This window comes from Salvia hispanica, chromosome 4 (assembly GCF_023119035.1).
Source record: "Salvia hispanica cultivar TCC Black 2014 chromosome 4, UniMelb_Shisp_WGS_1.0, whole genome shotgun sequence".
NCBI lineage: Eukaryota > Viridiplantae > Streptophyta > Magnoliopsida > Lamiales > Lamiaceae > Salvia > Salvia hispanica.
In genome coordinates this window covers 34,012,988-34,031,216 of record NC_062968.1, presented here as the reverse complement: position 1 = coordinate 34,031,216, position 18,229 = coordinate 34,012,988, and the positions used below count along the sequence as shown (strand labels likewise).

Here is an 18,229-nt window from a genome sequence, read left to right as displayed (position 1 = left end):
AACAAATTCAAATTCAAATTACAATGAAGTAGTAAACAACATGAATGAAGTAAATAATTACATGAATGAAGTACAAAACTTATTGGAATGAAGTAATTTACTATAAGGAAATAAGGACATCACTTGTATCTTCTCACAATTCTTGAATCATGCCGACCAACCTCGCCGTATTCGGCGCATTTACTTCATTCAACTATTACAACATTAATGATATGTTTATACTACGGGTGTGAAAAAATTGAAAAAATACAAATTGTTAAATATAATTAATTCAATTGGATATTTGGTTCATAATAAGTATAGCTCTACACAAACTTATGCATACAACCTAGTTATGGTAATATTACTTCATTCAACTTGGTGATTACTTCATTCTGCTAAACTATTACTTCATGCTAATCTGTTTATCACTATAAGCGTGAAAAAATTGAAAAATACAAATTGTTAAATATAATTCATTCATCAACAAGGTTCAACAATAGATTTTTCATCGGATTGGTTAAAAAACTTTATCAAAATTAAAAATACATCAGGTATCCAAAAAAATTAAATCGAAAAAACCGTGAACCTTCAAATAAGTTGTCGTCTTCTTCTACCTCTAAATCTGAATTTGTATAAAGAAGAGTGTCAATTGGTGTTTGTAGATCATCCATAATTTGAATTCTCCATGAGATTCAGAAGGTAAGCTTGAGATGTTATCTGATCTCACGAAGTAATCGGAATTCTTCACATTCAACACATGTAGAAATCCAACTACAGACTTTATACATACAATACAATTCAGTTCATATTACTTCATTACTTGGGGATATAACTTCATCAAGTACGTTATTTAGTTCATTACAATTATATTTCTTCGCAAACTACGCATACAACACAGTTCAGTCATATTACTTCACTGCTTGAGGTTATAACTTCATCAAGTACGTTATTTAGTTCATTACAATTATAACTCTTTGCAAACTATGCATACAACAATTTGTTCTTCTGCACTCTGAAATTTACCGTCCAGCTTCCGAAATAAACACAATAAAACAACCTATTTTGATGAAGTTATAACCTTATTGATAAAGTTATAACCTCATCTAATAAGGTAGTGGACTGAAGTAATAACTCACTTGAAGTTCAATGAAGTAAAAACCTATTTTGATGAAGTGATATACATGTTGAATGAATTAATTAGACGTATGAATGAAGTAGTGATCACTCTTTCTTATCTGCTCCAAAATCCTTTAGAGTAATAACCTAGTCGAATGAAGTGATGGAACTATTTGAATTAAGTAGTAAAACAGAAAATGAAGTAATGACTTAGTCAATGAAGTAATAAGAAAGTTAAATAATGAAATACTTAATAATCTTACTGAATGAAGTAATAATCTAACTGAAAGAAGTAATATCGTAGTTGAATGAAGTAATATAGAAATCTAAATATTGGTGATTTTCACACTTGTTCTTCTCCAATTCGAAATGACTTCAATCAACCGCGACGATTGAGGAAGACAACGTTGCTCTGCAGCTCGTCTAACATCCTCTCCAGCTCGCTCCATGTGGCCCTATAACCTCATCAATTATCTCCTTTTGCATCTCTTTATTCACCATCTCTCCTATGTTGAACAGTAAGTGCAACACCATGTTATCTACATCCTCTCCAATCTCTACAATTCATTTAAAGTCGACAATTAGCAGTCAATCATGATGTGCATCAACAAATTTGACTGGATCTTGGTGCACATGTCCACGTGAGATATATATATATACATATACTTCAAGATAAATTCAGGAACAGAGAAGCATACACTCAACTCACAATCAACAAAATCTCGTGACATCCACTAAAAATGAACAACAATGACTCCAATGCTAATTAAATATCCAACAACTCGATTTTGTATGTATCATGCTTGTGTGTGTGTGTGTCCGTGTTCCAAGTGCAATTTACATAGCTACTGTATCAGTAAAAAAAAGAAGAAGATGATGCATTTAATAAGTCGGGTTTGGTTGATGAAAGGTTAAGCTCTTTATCAAAAAAAGAAGATTTTCCAAATTCAACAGTGAAAAATGTTCTTATTTTTATTTTTTAATGCACAACTCATGCATGAACTAGCTAGATCTACAAATTGAAGTACACACGCAACTCATTATCCACAAACAAACACATAAACACAATAAAACAACAAATCAACAACACAATCCCCAAATTCGACCAGATCGCAGCCAGAAGCAGAGTAATTAAAATCCGACGCGGTTTCTACAAATTATCATAAACAATCAATAAGGTAATGGACTGAAATAATAACTCAATTGAAGTTCAATAAAGTAAAATCCTATTGTAATGAAATGGTATACTTGTTGAATGAAGTAAATAATGTAACTGATCCAATTGAAGTTCAATGAAGTAAAATCCTTTTGTGATGGAGTGGTATACTTGTTGAATGAAGTAAATAATGTAACTGAATGAATTAATAATAATCTAGGTGAATGGAGTAATAATGTAACTGAATGAAGTAATAGTCTAGTTGAATGAAGTAATTTAGACTTTTATTTCGACTACTGCAAACCTTGGTGCTGACGACATAAGGAGGATGGACTTTTATTTCACTAGGACTTGCGAACCATAGAAATTCTAAATCATCTTTCAAGCCATAGAAATTCTAAATCGTCTTTCTCTCGTCACTTGCGGACAAGACAGTCCCCTCACAAAGTACTTCTTTTTCCATTCAACAATAATATGTTTAAATGTACGTATTTGATCAATATTGCCTTCAATATGCTGAGCAAATCATCATGCCTGCTTGCAAATCATTCCTGCTAACCTCATCCACCACAACAATAACAACAAAAATCATTATTCAACCAGAATTTAAGTTCATTCACTTCATTTAAAAAGGTAATTTAGTTCATCATAAGTACAACCGATCACGTACTTATGCATACAATACACTTTATATTATCATTTCATATTAATCGACATTTGTCATTGAACATGTTATTAATTCATTCAACTAGATATTTGGTTCAAATTAACAAAAGCTATACACAAACTTATGCACAAAACAGTTAAGTTCACGTTACTTCATTCAACCTGCGGATTACTTCATTCAGCCAAACTGTTTTAACACAACATACAGTCACCTCTCCAGAAACGAGCCTCATGGCTCAACCACGAACTGAGCTGGCTCTCCGCCGATTTGGTGCCCCGACAAACCCGACAACCCGTCGGAAGTGCTTTACACAGCAAAGTACCACCCGCCCGGGTGAGTTTTACACCAACAATTACACCCGCCCGGGTTGCTTCTTCAAGGCGCAAGGAGTCTAGAATGGGTAGATTTTATGTCACCCAGCCGGGTGATTTTATAGCTTAAAAATCCACTCGGCCGGGTAGAGCAATTTCAACTGCAAAACAACAGTTTCTTGCACAGTTAGGGGGACGGTTGATTGAGAAAGAAAAAGAGGAGTAGAGAGTGAGGAAAAAAAAGAGACGAATCTGGTGGGCAAGAATTGGGAAATTAATGGAAGACAATCAAGGAGCTGTGATAAGGCTCGTTTCATGCATTGGTTTTGGGTTAAAATTATATGCTTTTGGAGGAGATAATGCACAAATTTTGAGCTTAAGTGTGCAGAAATCTGTTGGATCCGGGAGTTTGTGTAAATTGACCTGGCAGATGCAAAATAGCTGATTTTGAAGTAAAATACCAGAAGTCGTCGCTCGGACCTAGGAGAATCAGGAAGTTGACGACAGGAGTAGAAATGGAGCAAAAGCGCAGAAAAAGTCATCTACCTGGTCAAGGAGACAGAATGGCAGAATGGAGCTGAAGCGCAGAAAAAGTCATCTACCTGGTCAAGGAGACATAATGGCGTAATGGAGGTGAAGCGCAGAAAAAGTCATGTACCTGGTCAAGGAGACAGAATGGCGTGCTGACATGAAGATCCTCAATTATTGCAAGGGTAAAATGGTCAAATACCGACAAGAAGTTGCCTTAGGGTTGAAGTTAAAGCCACTCTATAAATAGAAGCTTTCCACAATGAAGAGGTAGCGCTTAACGCTATCGTAGTTTAGGTAGGAAGCTCTCATAGGCGCTTAACGCCACCGCTCTTTTAGTTTAGTTAGATAGTTTGCTGCTTTCTTAGCTTAGTTCAATGGTTTCATCGGAGAAATTGACGACTTCACCGTTGGATCTCGACTCATTTCCAGTTTTATGAAGCTTTGGTGTTTATTTTCATGTTGATGATGTTTTTACTTATGTTTCTTGGATGCTTTTCGCAATTGGTAGCTTAGATGTTTAGATCCATGTTGTTTACATGATTTCCAGTAGTTTAGAGGTTGAGATTTAGTTGTTCACGTGCTCGATTTCTGAGATCCGATAGTTTAGGTGATGCATGCAAGGTAATCTGTGTTCATTTCGTTTTCTGCTTGACCCAGTAGCGTAGATCTGGTAGTTCTAGCTTGAATTTCGTGTTTACGTCTCGTTTTGAAGCATGCTCTGTTTTATTTCATCAATGGTGTTGAAGCTTTGTTCTATGCTCTGTTTTTACTTGTTGTTTGGAGAAGATGAAGTAGGAGTTAGTTAGAGAATCAGATCTGCTTTTTGCTTTTGCTTTTTGGTTTTCCAGCTTTTCTGTCAGCCCAACTAGTTTGAGAAAAATGGTCCCTACTTTACTTTTACACTTTGTCTGCCTATTTTAGGAAAGCCTTTAGCTTGGTTAGTAAGTTTCAATTGTTTTCTTTAGTTGCTTTCATGATTTATTAAAATGATGAAAAATATTTTCGTGTTTTATTTTCCTTCCGTACTTCTCCCGTCTCCTAGGTCAAGTAAATAGAGTCCAGTTTAATTCGGCCAGGTCAAGTAGATTAGAGTTTTAACCCACTCAATGAATGCGTAGCAGCAGCCGACCCCTTTTCCGCTTGTGTCATAGAAACGATCTCGAGTAGAACCATGGTCCCTGTGGTTCGACCCCGCTCTTGCCGCTTATACTTAGTAATATTTGTTGCATTAGTGGGAAAATTATAAATCTTGTTGAAAGGAGGGACACGTGCACACGACACATGTGCAAAAACCCGACCCTTCAAGCTGCTTGAGAGAATTTGGAGAATTAGTCTGCAGCACTTCACGCCAAATGCTCCAGGGGAAACTTCAGCAATTCAACATCCTCATCCTCTTCGAATTTGTTCCATGGTTTCACTCAATATTGTTGCTCCTAGTTTGATCATTATTGGCTAAAAATCTTGTGTTGCTCCAAACATGTAATCGGATAATTTGTTCGTGTGATTTATGCTATGTTCTTCTTTATCTTATGTTCGTCTTAATCACAATTTAATTGCTTGAATCTATTACTTTTGGTGCATCATTAGTAGTAGTTCCATAATCTCATTTAAATGTCTCTTCAACTTTGAATAAGATGGATCTTTGTGGTAATGAATTATCAATTAGAATTGTTTAGATGATAATTTGATAATGGATTTCATGTGCTAATAGTAATTGATCTTTGAGTCTCGCGCATCCGTTTCTTAGATTAATGAAAGCTAGTTTATAGAATATGTGTTCAGCTATTCTTAAACTATTGTATGTCAAGCATGTTCAATGCTAGCATCGTGAATAGATTTTTGTAGTCCCGTAATCTATAAGATAGAATTGAATATTAGAATAAATCATTGTTTTATCAGTGAATGTTTGGAGTAACAATCTCTTCTCTTGGTTCGTCTTGCTCGTTTTATTTCTGTAAATTGTTTTTGCATGATCTTGAAATCAAAATCTTCAAACCAAAGTACTTTCTATTATGTGTTTTATTTGCTTTAGAGTTAAATAATCTTTGCCTTCCCTGTGGATCGACACTCGAAGTACTACATTCGACGTTGTAACTTGCGGTATCGTTGTAATATTAGAATTATTTTAAATAAACTTGTGTGAACTTGCACTTGATATTTGAACTCGAAAATTACACACCAAGTTTTGGCGCCGTTGCCGGGGAAGGCAATAGGTTGTTTAACTTCTAGTTTGTTTTTTTTGTGTGTTTTATTTTATTTGATCTTTCTTTTTATTTTGTAGGTACTTACTTCGTGTTCTTGGGGTAATAGCCATCTACCACGTCTGGGCTTGAAGACGAAGGAGTGTTTATATTAGGTGATATCTTTCTAATTTTTAGTTTAGTGATAGGATTATTTTTAGTTTACACTAAACCACACACATTTTATAAGACTAACCCCGAAGTTGTCGATATGTCTTGCTTTCGGTAGGATTAGTATATTTGTGTTGTGTTTGGTTTATTTTCTGTTGTGTAGGTGTTCTAGAAAATCAAAAACAGAAAACCAAAAAATCAGTGGATGCAAACCAGATCTAATAGTACACCGCAATTTGGGTTATTGATATATCATAGAAGAGGACATAATTCAGCCGTGATTGGTACACATCAGGACTATCAGAGTCCAGTGAGAGAAAATCCTCTATTCGAGACAAATTTTGAGGGTAGTAGTGATTCAGAAGTTGAGTCTATAACTAAAGACGACAATAATGTTCCACCACCCATGGAAAGGTTTGGCGACATCCTCAGATCGGGAGTTGATCACCCGAGGGAGTTTGCCTATGCACATGATAATGTCAACATCCCACCCCACTACATTAGTTTGGTGAATGGTGGAAATCTTTTCCATGGACGAGATGAAGAAGATCCGATGAGTCATTTGAATGTCTTTTATGAACTGACGAACTCTCATATACCTCCAAATGTAGAGCATCGTCAAATTAAGAGGGCATTATTTCCTTTCTCATTGATAGAGAAAGCAAGAGAATGGTACGACTTGTTACCGGGCTACAACATAGCAACATTTGAGGAGTTGAAGTCGAAATTCCTTTTGGAATATAACTCTCCAATGAAGATCGGGAAGTTGAGAGAGGAGATCACTTCATTCCGGCAAAAGTATGATGAGTCATTTGCCGAAGCTTGGAAGAGATTCACAGAATTGCTAAGGAAATGCCCAAGTCATGGTCTAGCTCCGGGGCATGATCTTTTGAAGTTCTACAAGGGACTCAATCATGAAGGCACAAGCTTGGTTACTGCAGGTTCAAGTGGGAACTTGGACGATTTGACCCATGATGAGGTGAGGGCACTATTTCAGAGATTGGCTAACAATCAAAGGAACTGACATAATCCAAGAAAGGGGGGCGCAGGAGATACATTTGGTGCTACTAAGGAGTCGGAGAGAGTATCAGCTATAGAGGCTCAAATGGCTGATTTTAGTACTCAAATATCTTCAATGACGAAAGCTGTCAAATCCTTGCAATTGACTCCCCAACCTTAAGCTGCGCCTGTGATGAAGTGTGGAGTGTACAAGGAGCACCAGTGGAGGATGTAAATTATATTGGTAACCGTCAAGGTTTCAACCAAGGTAATCAGTATGGGAATCAACAAAACTGGAGGCCTCAACAAGGAAACTGGAATCAAGTCGGTTCTAGCAACACTGCAGGAAATCAATGGAGAAGCAATACCCAACCTCCGGGTTTTGAGAAGAAGTTATCACATGAAGATCAATTGGGACAGATTTTCTCTTTTATGACTAAGAGTCAAAAGGAGCATCTCATACAAGAATTCATGCTACCATTCCGAGTGATACCTCCCAAAGGCAGCGAACAATGCAAGGTAGTTACATTGAGAAGTGGTCGTGAGTTGGGTTCGACACCATTAATGGACGGCCAAGGTACTTCCGGCATCTCACACGCAGGGGCGGATGAGATGTTAGGCTTGCATTCCTCGCACGCAGGGGCGGACGAGGCATGTAAGGGAAGTCCCGAGTTGGTGCATGGGGCCCAACATGGTCAAGAACAGGCTGCATCCGGCAGCAAGGAACATGGTGAAATAGAGCTACTTAAGTTGCACAAGCAAGCTCTAGGATGGTCTATAGCTGATATCAAAGAAATTAGCCCTACAATATGCATGCATAAAATTTTGATGGAAGATGGAGCTAAACCGGTAAGAGAGAGACAAAGAAGGTTGAACCCACTTATGCAAGAAGTGGTGGAAAAAGAAGTGAAGAAATTGTTGAAATTTGGGATGATCTATCCAATATCCGATAGTGAGTGGGTTGTCTTCTAACCAAAAGAAGAAATTTTTTAGTGACACCCGCATATATGTTTGGGAAGATCCATTTCTCTTTCGTATTTGTAGTGATGGAGTCATTCGAAGGTGTGTTGGAGAGCATGAGCACCTTCAGATTTTTTCTGCTTGCCATGATTCTGAGTATGGCGGCTATTTTGGAGCACGTCGAACTGCATTTAAAGTGCTTCAGTCCGGATTCTTTTGGCCACCTATCTTCAAGGATACAAAAGCCTATGTAGAGAGATGTGACAGTTGCCAAAGAATCGGCAATATCTCGTGGAGAAATGAAATGCCAATGAATAATATTCACGAGGTAGAACTCTTTGATGATTGGGGAATAGACTTCATGGGACCGTTTCCCAAATCTAATGGGCAACAATACATTCTTGTAGCTGTTGATTATGTCTCTAAGTGGGTAGAGGTAGTGGCCTCGGCAACCAATGATGCCAAAGTTGTGTTGAAGTTCATCAAGAATCATATCTTTAACCGCTTTGGGACACCACGAGCTATAATCAGTGATGGAGGAACTCATTTTCACAACAAGCTATTCGAAAACCTCCTAGGAAAATATGGTGTCCAACACAAGGTTGCTACCCCTTATCATCCCCAAACTAGTGGCCAAGTTGAAGTCTCCAATCGAGAGATAAAACGGGTGCTTGAGAAAGTTGTAAAGCCGTCTCGGAAGGATTGGGCTCAAAAGCTAGATGATGCTTTGTGGGCATATCGAACGGCATATAAGACCCGGATTGGAACTTCTCCATACAAGTTAGTGTTTGGAAAAACTTGTCATTTTCCGGTGGAACTTGAACATAAAGCTTATTGGGCTTTGCAAAAGCTTAATTTGGACTACGATGCTGCAGCCGAGAAGAGAATGTTTGACATGAATGAAATGGATGAGTTTAGGCTTCATGCATATGAGAGTGTTGATCTCTACAAGGAGCGTGCTAAAAAGATACATGATGCAGCCGTTAAGCCTCGTCATTTCCATGAAGGACAGTTGGTCCTATTGTACAACTCTCGGCTGAAACTCTTTCCGGCAAGCTTAAGTCATAATGGTGGGGTCCTTATGTGGTGCACAAGGTGTACCCCTATGGTGCTGTTGATATCCGAGATCAGAAAAATGACAATCTTTGGAAGGTGAATAACCAGTGCTTGAAGGCATATGTTGGAGGTGAAAGTGGTATGGAAGCAAAAGAAGTGGCTGCACTAGTGGATCCCAAAGTGTAGATCAAGGATGAAGAAAGTTGAGCCAACGACTATAAACAAAGGCGTTGATTGGGAGGCAACCCAAATTTTTAATTTTTCTTTTATTTTTATTTTCACATGTTGGAGGTTTTGTTTGCTCAATTCTTTCCTCTAACATTTATTTTGAATTGAGTGTTTCTTTTGTGTGTTTTATTTTTTGTTTGTTGTGTGTAGGAGCAACATGGAGATAAGACTCACATTGGAGCTTGTTAGAAGCACACTTGCAAAGCAATATACACCCACCCTCCCACCCGAATGCACTATGGATATCATGCCAAGTTTGGGGGAGTCTTCTTTTCCCTTTACTTTTTATGTTCTTTTTGCTTGCATTGAGGACAATGAAGCATTCAAGTTTGGGGGGGTTGAATGAGTTTGAATGAGTTTCTATGCATGAAGCATGTTTATGGGGTGTATTCTTTGCCAAATGTGTTTTTGAATCAATGTAATTGACGGGTGCGTGCTTTATCTTCGGCTTTCTAGTTGGAAAATCTTGCTTGATTTTACTTGATCTTTGAAGCTTAGGATGGATGGAATTTGTACATTGATTTATTTGAAAGAGCATTTTGTGACTACAACCGATTTCTTGAGTTGAGGAGAGTATGAAAGTCACATGTGTGTCAATAATAGGGGAAGATAAGGCACTAGGATGAACTTCATGGCCAAATGATCACATGTCTAGTCCAACAAATGATCCCCTAGAAGCCACTTTGAGCTTAATCCCTATTGTTTTGTGCAAACACTTAGCCAATCACTTAGCTACTAAAATAAGCCCCACTTTAGCCTCGTCATTGATCCTTGCTACTATTTGAGTGCTAAATAAAAATTTGAGCTTTGTTGTTTGAGTTTAGAGTATTGGGTGGTGTTCTATAAAAGATAGAGATTTTGAGACTTGATGAAATGTATAATTGTTGACAATGAAGTTCGTAGTAGAAATGAAAAAGACGGCCTCCAAAATTACAAAAGTCGAGGTTTTTTGAAAAAAAAAAGAGAAGAAAATCAAAAGGAAAAAAAAAGTTTGATGGAATAAAGATAGAGCTTCTATTTTTTTTATTTTTTTTTAAGATGTAATCTTGTCTTGAATGAACTCAAGTTTGGGGTAGTGAGTTTTGGTTTTAAAGTCTTGTTGTTTGATTCTTTGGAATGAAGTTGTAGGAGGGAAGAATTTGACACTCAAATGTGTAGCTTTTGAGCTCACTATCCATATTTATCCTACCTCATCCTTAGCCCCATTACAACCTATAATTAAGACCTTGGACCTTATTGTTGATACACTGTGGATGTTTTGTAAATAGCTTGGTAGAGTTTTAAAGAAGTTTGATTTGAAATCTGCAAGTCTATGTGATAAGTAATGCTTGACGAGTCAACGGCGACGTTTTGAGTTGTAAGATCTCATGCTTGGACTTACTTTGACGTGCACCTAGGCTTGAAGTTCTAGGTTGATGAGTGATTGTTCTTGATAGTGGGAAACCTTGATTGGAAATGTTGAGGGTTTAGATTTTGTCATTCACGTCTCTACTTGATTCTTTGTGATAAAAACTTTTGAAATAAATTTTGTGAGTTAAACTTTGATGAGTTATTGTCCTTAAAGTCAATATTGCTCGAGGGCAAGCAAGAGCTCAAGTTTGGGGGTATTTGATGCAAAGCATATTTTCTATATTATTTCGTGGACTATTTCATGAAGATGAAGCAACCGTTGACAATCTTCGGTGGTGGGTGCTCGAAGGAATTCCTCGCCGAAAGCAGAACGAACGCCGTCGCAAAAATATTTTAGGCATTGGATTCCAGTTGACTCACCTACATGCAAATACTCGTCGAAGAGGTCAGCCGTTTGCCCAGTAGCAAGTTGTCGGATGGCACAAGTACACTTTTGCAACGCCGAGAGACTTTGCCGAACGGTTGTGTCTACACCTGATTGAAAGTATTCAACACGGGTGGACAATGCGTTGACAATACACATAAACAACCGTTTTGACATGCGAAAACGGCGCCGAAAGTAATCTTTTGGATACCGCGACTGGTTAGAAAAATAGTCGACAACGAGCCTTTCGTGGGCTCCCTCCCGATCATGATGGATGTAGCGACGTTTTGATCTAGTTGGCTGAGGAAGAGGGGCGGGGGTATTGGCGGCGACATAGGCTTCATAGGCGGCACGATATTGTTCCTGGTATTATTGTTTTTCGCGCTCCGCTTCCGCAATGAGATCGGTGAAATCCATTTTTGAATTATTTAGAGAGGGTTTGAGTGAGAGAGGAAGATGTAGATGATTTAGTATGAAAAAGTATGAATGAAAGATAATTTAATGTGAAAAGTGGATGATGAATATGTGTATTTATAGACGATTTTGGGATTAAAAAAATCAAAAAAATCCAAAAAAAACGTCCATAAACGGCTCTATTTTTTGGGAATCCAATTTTTTTTTTTAATTTTTGGTTTTATTTCGAATTATTTTTTAATTTAAAAAAAAAATCAATTTTGCCAACGGCTAAGCCGTTGGCCAATCAAATCGTGACATGTAGGGCTGCTCAGCGGCACGGACGTGCTCTTAGCTAAGAGCAGCGTCGTGCCGCTGGCACGGACGGACGGACGGCTTTTTTCCTACCGCTGCGGATGCTCTAAACCCTCACCGCATAAATTGAGGCATGCTGCCGAAATTGAGGGTTCGAGGAGGAAGAAGGGTGTTGTGTCGGAGATAGCATCGACTTTTCAGGAGCTCGGTTTGAGCGAGGAAGTGATGGGGGCGTTGGGGGAAATGGGGATTACGGACCCTATAGAGATTCAACGTATTGAGATTCCCTAGCAAAATTTTGTTGTGTTTAACAACTTAATTTGGTTAAAATCGGGATTATAAACGTTGAACGTTAAAATTTGACGGAATAGTTAACTTTAGACCGATTGTGATCCGAGTTGAAATGTTTGGGATCCAAAAATTCAAAAGATAATATCCAGGACCAAAATCGTAAAATGAGAAAATGATCAAGACCAGTTTTGACCTTTACTCTTTTATTAAGATTATTTTTTTGGATGGAAGTAGTATGTTTTTATTCCAATTTTATTACGTATACCAGATTATAATGGTCAATGAAATCTAAAAGACTGCAATTTCAAAAATCACAAAATCTAATTACTAGATTGCACTAGAGACTCGTCGACTTGCAAGATTCATAATCCTGTCGTCCTGTAATAAGAGTTTTATTTAGTTATGACACGAATTTTAAAAAATGTAAAGAAAAGCGGGTTGAATAAGTTAGAGTGTAATATGAGTTTCATTTATATATATTAGTTTTATGATAAAATATGAGTGAAATAACTTGGTGGAATGTAAGACCTACTTTTTATTTATGGTAAAAATGAAATAGGACTATTTGAAATAGACTAAAATGATAAAACATGACTTTTATCGTGGGATGGAGGGAGTAGTACTTTTACGCGAGACAAATAAAAATATCATGTATAAAATTATTCTCATAAATAAATAATCTGAATAAATTTTGTCTGTTTAAATCATAAACTATATGCTACTACTCTACTAGTCTATATTAGTAGTAGTAGTACATTTATGAAATTTGGTATACATTTCATTTTCCGGCTTGAGAATGTTACAGTGAACGGCTTGGTGGACCATGATGGAAAACATATTCTAAGCTCTGATCATATCATTAAAAATAATATTTATTTAAACGTTTCTGTAGTTTTGATAAATGATAATGATGAGTGAGTCTCTCTCTCTTCCGCCCACTCAGGTTTCCGTTGCTCACTTTGACTTTCGTACGCCCAACCGTACTTCTCACAACTGCTGGCGTGGCCCAGTCAACGGTCACGATGCGTCCATTTTCATCATTCGTGACGTCACTCTTCACATGCCCCATGCTATTATCATAAACATTTTCAAACCCCTCTTGCTTATCGTTAAAATTCTGTTTGTGTTCCTTTTCGGCTTTCGGGTTATGACGAGTCAATGCCGAATCAAGTAGTGGTACGGTTGATGGAGTTAATTTGAGTGAAGATGAAGATGAAGTCGCCAATCCTTCTCCTGACAGACGATCTCCTCCTCAAAATAATCTCCCTCCTCACCGACGACTCCGATCGCAAATCACTCCGCTCCACATGCAAGCCCTTCCTCCACCTCGACTCCCTCCACCGCACCCACCTCCGCCTCCTCCACCCCGACTTCCTCCCTTCCCTCCTCCCCAAACTCCCCTCCCTCTCCTCCCTCGACCTCTCCGTCTGCCCCCGCATCGACGTCTCCCTCCTCCTCCCCTCCGCCCCCCGCCTCACCCGCCTCCTCCTCTCCCGCTGCTCCTTCCTCCCTCCCCACTCCCTCCGCGCCCTCGCCACCGCCTGCCCCCATTTACAAACCCTCGACCTCTCCTACTGCACCGCCTTCGGCGACCTCGAGGCCGCCGCGATCTCCGCCGCCGCAAGCCTCAGGGATCTCAATCTCGACAAGTGTCTCAACGTCACTGATGTGGGGCTGGCTCAGGTCGCTGCCGGATGCCCTGACCTCGAGAGCCTCTCCCTCAAATGGTGCTTCGATGTGACCGACATTGGGCTTCGCTTTCTCTCTAAGAAATGCTTGCATTTGAAACGCCTTGATATTTCATACCTCAAGGTAATCGATTCATCTTTATCAATATGTAATGTGTTAACAGTCTCATCTATCCTTGTCATTGACTTGGATTTGGATTTAAGGTTTCGAATGAGTCACTGCATTGGATTAGTGGAATGGAGAGGCTGGACACTCTGCAAATGGTTGGGTGTGGATCGGTGGATCATAATGGCTTGCTGCATATTGCAAATGGATGTGCTTCTCTTAAGGTTAGTCACTTCATTCATTATCACGGTTATAATGTTGTGAGGGTTCGTCGATTCAAACCTGAACTACACATTAGTATGATATCGTCTAGCCAATTGGGACACTTCACAAAAGGCCGAGATGTGGAATGTGGTTTTGCACCCCAACAAGTGCAACTCACAATAAATGCAATATTGATTTGATGCTTAAGTCATCTGAATTGTATGTTTCCTGCTACATTCTTGGCAACTGCATATATACTTAGTTACTTTTATAATGAATAAGAGAGTAAGTTGTTCCTCCTTATTTGCAGTATGTACTTTGTGCTCTTTGTGATTACAATGGTAAATGCAAAATGACTGTGTAGGATTCAGAACTAATGTTTCTAGTTTTGAGGTTGTAGTTTTATTGGAGTTTTTATTTAAGGAGATGATTTCAAATGACTCCCATTAATGGAGTATGTAGCTTTTCTAAAATTGACAAACCGACAGTCGGAAACTGTGCTTTCCTTAAATGCTTAACAGATGAGAGCATCTAAACTAAATTCCATTTGCCGAATCCTTAATGCCTTAGTGAAGGTGTAGCTTACATTCAATTGTCTCTATCTACTGGTTGAATTGTCATAAATTCTTAATACAATTGAACTTTTGGTTCTAGCATAGTTTTCCATACCTTGATTTATGTTTTTCAGGTAATTAGCTTTTTTTATTTGTGTGATGAGTCAATATATGGTAATATTTTACTTCCATCCTAATAGTTTATCTGTGACCATCAGCAGTTTCAGTTCTTACCGTCTCTGTGCTTACCTGCACTTCTTCAATTCTTTGATATCTATATGAGATATTTATAGTCGAAGGTGATTTTTTATTGCTTGTAGTCTTGGACATGGTTATTCCAGCTACCTCATAGAGTCGTAGTCGAATATATATATAGTTAAATTCCTGATCCATGTATCAAAGCCATTCACCTTTAATTGTTTTAGTTAGTCCATCAAGACTGTTAAACTTTCATACCAACTAAATAAGAACATGTAAAACTATAAATCTCTGGTTCTTGAATGGTGTCCAGGTATTGGATATATCAAGATGCGACAGATTGAGCATGGATGCACTATGTTCCGTTATCCATGGACATAATCGTTTATTAGAGCTTCACGCAAGCTACTGTTTTTCAGTAAGTGCTGTCCTATTTTATATCTCTGAGCTATCGAGATGATCTTTTTGTGCACCAACTATATTTAAAACGTGCCATTGGACTGCCAGGAGCTTTCTATGTCTTTTGTCAACCAGCTCAAGGACCTAAAGAGCCTTAAAGTGCTGAGAATTGATGGGGCACGAGTTCGGGATCCTATGTTAAAAATCATCAGCAACAACTGCAAGTGTTTGACTGAAGTGGGACTTGGAAAATGCAGAGTGACGGACACAGGCATCTGGCATCTTGTGTCGGGCTGTGTTAATCTCAAGGTACTTGATTTAACATGTTGCAGCGACCTCACTGATTCAGCCATACTAGCTATTGCACGTTCTTGTCGGGATCTCTCGTGTCTTAAGTTGGAATGCTGCAACTTACTCGGTGAGGGTAGTCTCAATCATCTCGGGTCTCACTGCAGATTTCTTGAAGAGATTGATCTTACAGATTGTTCTGGAATAAATGATATAGGTAAATCTAAACAAACACAAACGTTTGTTTTCTTATTCGAAACTGCATGCTTCACTCACGACCCCTAATTGTGCTTATTTTCTCTGTTTAATTCTTTTTTCGTGCTGAATTTGGCAGGGTTGAAGTATCTATCAAGATGCTCGGAGCTTGTATCGTTGAAACTTGGACTATGTGTTAACATTTCAGACAAAGGATTGTCTTATATGGCTTCAAATTGCTCAAAGATTCGAGAACTTGATTTATACAGGTACGATATTATAATTTCGGCCACAATTTTATTTTAGGGTACAGCTTGTGGCGTGACATATTTAACTCCATCCATTACAGGTGTGAAGGAATAGGTGATGGAGGCTTAGCTGCTATATCGCGTAGCTGCAAAAAACTGAAGGTGCTAAATTTGTCGTACTGTGATGGAGTTACTGATGAAGGGATGGCGTATTTAAGCTCGCTAGAAGAACTCTCCAGTCTTGAAATGCGATCTCTTCGAAACATCACTGCTACTGGCTTGACAAAACTTGCTGCAGGTTGCCGGAGATTAGCTGAATTGGATGTAAAAAATTGCAAGGGAATTGATGACTCGGGATTTTGGGCGTTGGCTTACTACTCAAGGAATTTACAACAGGTATGTACTTATGCTTGGTGATAACACGTTTCAAATTCAAAGATGTTAAAAGATAAGATAAAAGTGAGAAAATGGTTTGAGTTACTTTCTCATAGCAAACCTAATTGTGGATTAATCTGATTAACTAGTGAAGTTTGGACTTGTATCAAGATCAACTTTTCTTTTTTAGCGATGAATGAAATTGGCTCATAAGTGACCTAACAAAATAGAATAATGATCATATTGTAGTATAGTTTAGTAGTAGATAGAGAGGGAAGAGTTTCTTGTTATATTATGTCGTCACAGAGTTGAACAATGGTTTTTTGTGTTGTCGAAGAATGATTTTAATTTGCATGTGAGTATTTACTAAGGCTGAGTATGAGGTTGGTTTGAAAATTGATGGTGGCAGATAAATGTGAGTGGGTGTGTGATCTCGGACGTGGGGCTGTGCATGGTGATGGGGAACTTAACTCGGCTGCAGGATGCGAAGCTGCTGGACCTTGCCCGTGTATCAGCGGATGGTGTAGAGGTCGCCCTCCGAGCATGCTGCGCGTGCCTCAAAAAGGTAAAGCTCAGCGCGTCTCTTAGGCGACTTCTTTCACCTCAAATAGTACAGACCTTGGAAGCAAATGGATGCAAGATTAGATGGGATTAATTAGTAAATAAGAGTCTAGTCACTCTTCTGCTTTTAGTTTGTATTAAAATCAATTTGTAATGTTCTAATATTTGCAAGAGGTCAAATATTTACAAGATTGGAGCCGGTTTTGAGTTTATGGGTGATCTTTGTTAATGATTATTCACAAGATATAGTATTATTTATATACCTATTATCTCTTTTATGAGAAAAGTCAAGAATTATCCGTATTTTAAATTGAGTCTAAACTACGTATTCAATTATTATAAATTGTGTGGGTGTCTGTATCATTGGAGTAAAACACGAAATGCAACATGGAAATATTGAAACAAAACTGAATTTTGATGAGATGGTTTGCAAATGCTTGATAAGTAGAGTTTCCAACCAAAATTCAAGAATGATTATCCTATATTTTTCATCTCCTATCATTCATCTCCCAACTAATCTACTTGTTTAAAAAATTTCTTTAACTTTTGTTTAAAAATTTCTTCAACAAGACTCAATTTCCTTATATATTATTAAGCGTTAGGTAGGCATAAGAATAAATATATAAGTGGTTGTGGTGTGGACAATTTATTTTTTAAAAAAAACCGCAAGTTGATAAATAAAACCGAAATATGTTCAGCTTTGTCTACCGCTAATTCCAGATATTTTCCCACTTAGTATTTAGTACTAATACTTTTGGGTAGTTGGAATATTTTTTGCCTTCTCAATGTGCATAAGGACGATCAATAAAATAAAACTCTTGACTATGCTTGGATGTTGACATATATAATTAAAATGAAGGGATAGTTTTCAATAATTTGTGGGTGCAAGCTAATTAGTAGAACTATTAAATGTTCAATTCAAGCCCACAGGCCAGATATAGTTTTTCTAGGCGCTTCTAACTACTAGTACTATTAAAGGTTTTAATTATTTATGTAATTAATATTTTGTGCAATCTTCTTTATAGCATTTGAAAAACGACTAGACGCATAGTGATTCTTTGTTTTGTAGTGGAGAACATAAGCCCACGAATATGAGGACTAAACTTTGCCAACCATATACCCAATTATTTTGCTTGTCACAATTTGTTAGTTTCATCAGTTGCTGATCATATCATCTAGTTTCTAGCTATATTTCGAAGATTGTCGCGTTACTCATGAGCTATCAACTCTTGTTTTATTATAGTATGAAACTATTCAAAGAACAAATTATACAAGTACTTCAA

At 37.9% G+C, this 18,229-nt stretch overlaps 1 protein-coding gene and 1 non-coding gene across 2 annotated transcripts; one reads left to right on the top strand and one right to left on the bottom strand.

Moving 5' to 3' along the window:
* Window positions 1-6,877: 6,877 nt before the first annotated feature.
* LOC125185751 lies at window positions 6,878-6,984 on the bottom strand. Its single transcript, XR_007170252.1, has one exon. It is a non-coding gene; the product is annotated as a small nucleolar RNA R71 (small nucleolar RNA).
* Window positions 6,985-13,255: 6,271 nt separating this feature from the next.
* Window positions 13,256-17,206, top strand: LOC125219547 (F-box/LRR-repeat protein 3-like). Its single transcript, XM_048121557.1, has 7 exons — window positions 13,256-13,942; window positions 14,023-14,148; window positions 15,194-15,298; window positions 15,388-15,784; window positions 15,902-16,031; window positions 16,112-16,406; window positions 16,795-17,206. The coding sequence occupies exons 1-7, from the start codon at window positions 13,337-13,339 to the stop codon at window positions 17,038-17,040; spliced, it is 1,905 nt and encodes a 634-aa protein (XP_047977514.1). The 5' UTR covers window positions 13,256-13,336; the 3' UTR covers window positions 17,041-17,206.
* Window positions 17,207-18,229: the final 1,023 nt, after the last annotated feature.

What these genes read in the sequence shown, in the direction of transcription:
- LOC125219547 (XM_048121557.1), top strand. Translation starts at nt 13,337, where the DNA reads ATGAAGATGAAGTCGCCAATCCTTCTCCTGACAGACGATCTCCTCCTC. An exon ending in ATGGATGTGCTTCTCTTAAG is followed by an intron (nt 14,149 to 15,193) that starts GTTAGTCACTTC and finishes AATGGTGTCCAG; the next exon opens with GTATTGGATATATCAAGATG. An exon ending in ACGCAAGCTACTGTTTTTCA is followed by an intron (nt 15,299 to 15,387) that starts GTAAGTGCTGTC and finishes TTGGACTGCCAG; the next exon opens with GAGCTTTCTATGTCTTTTGT.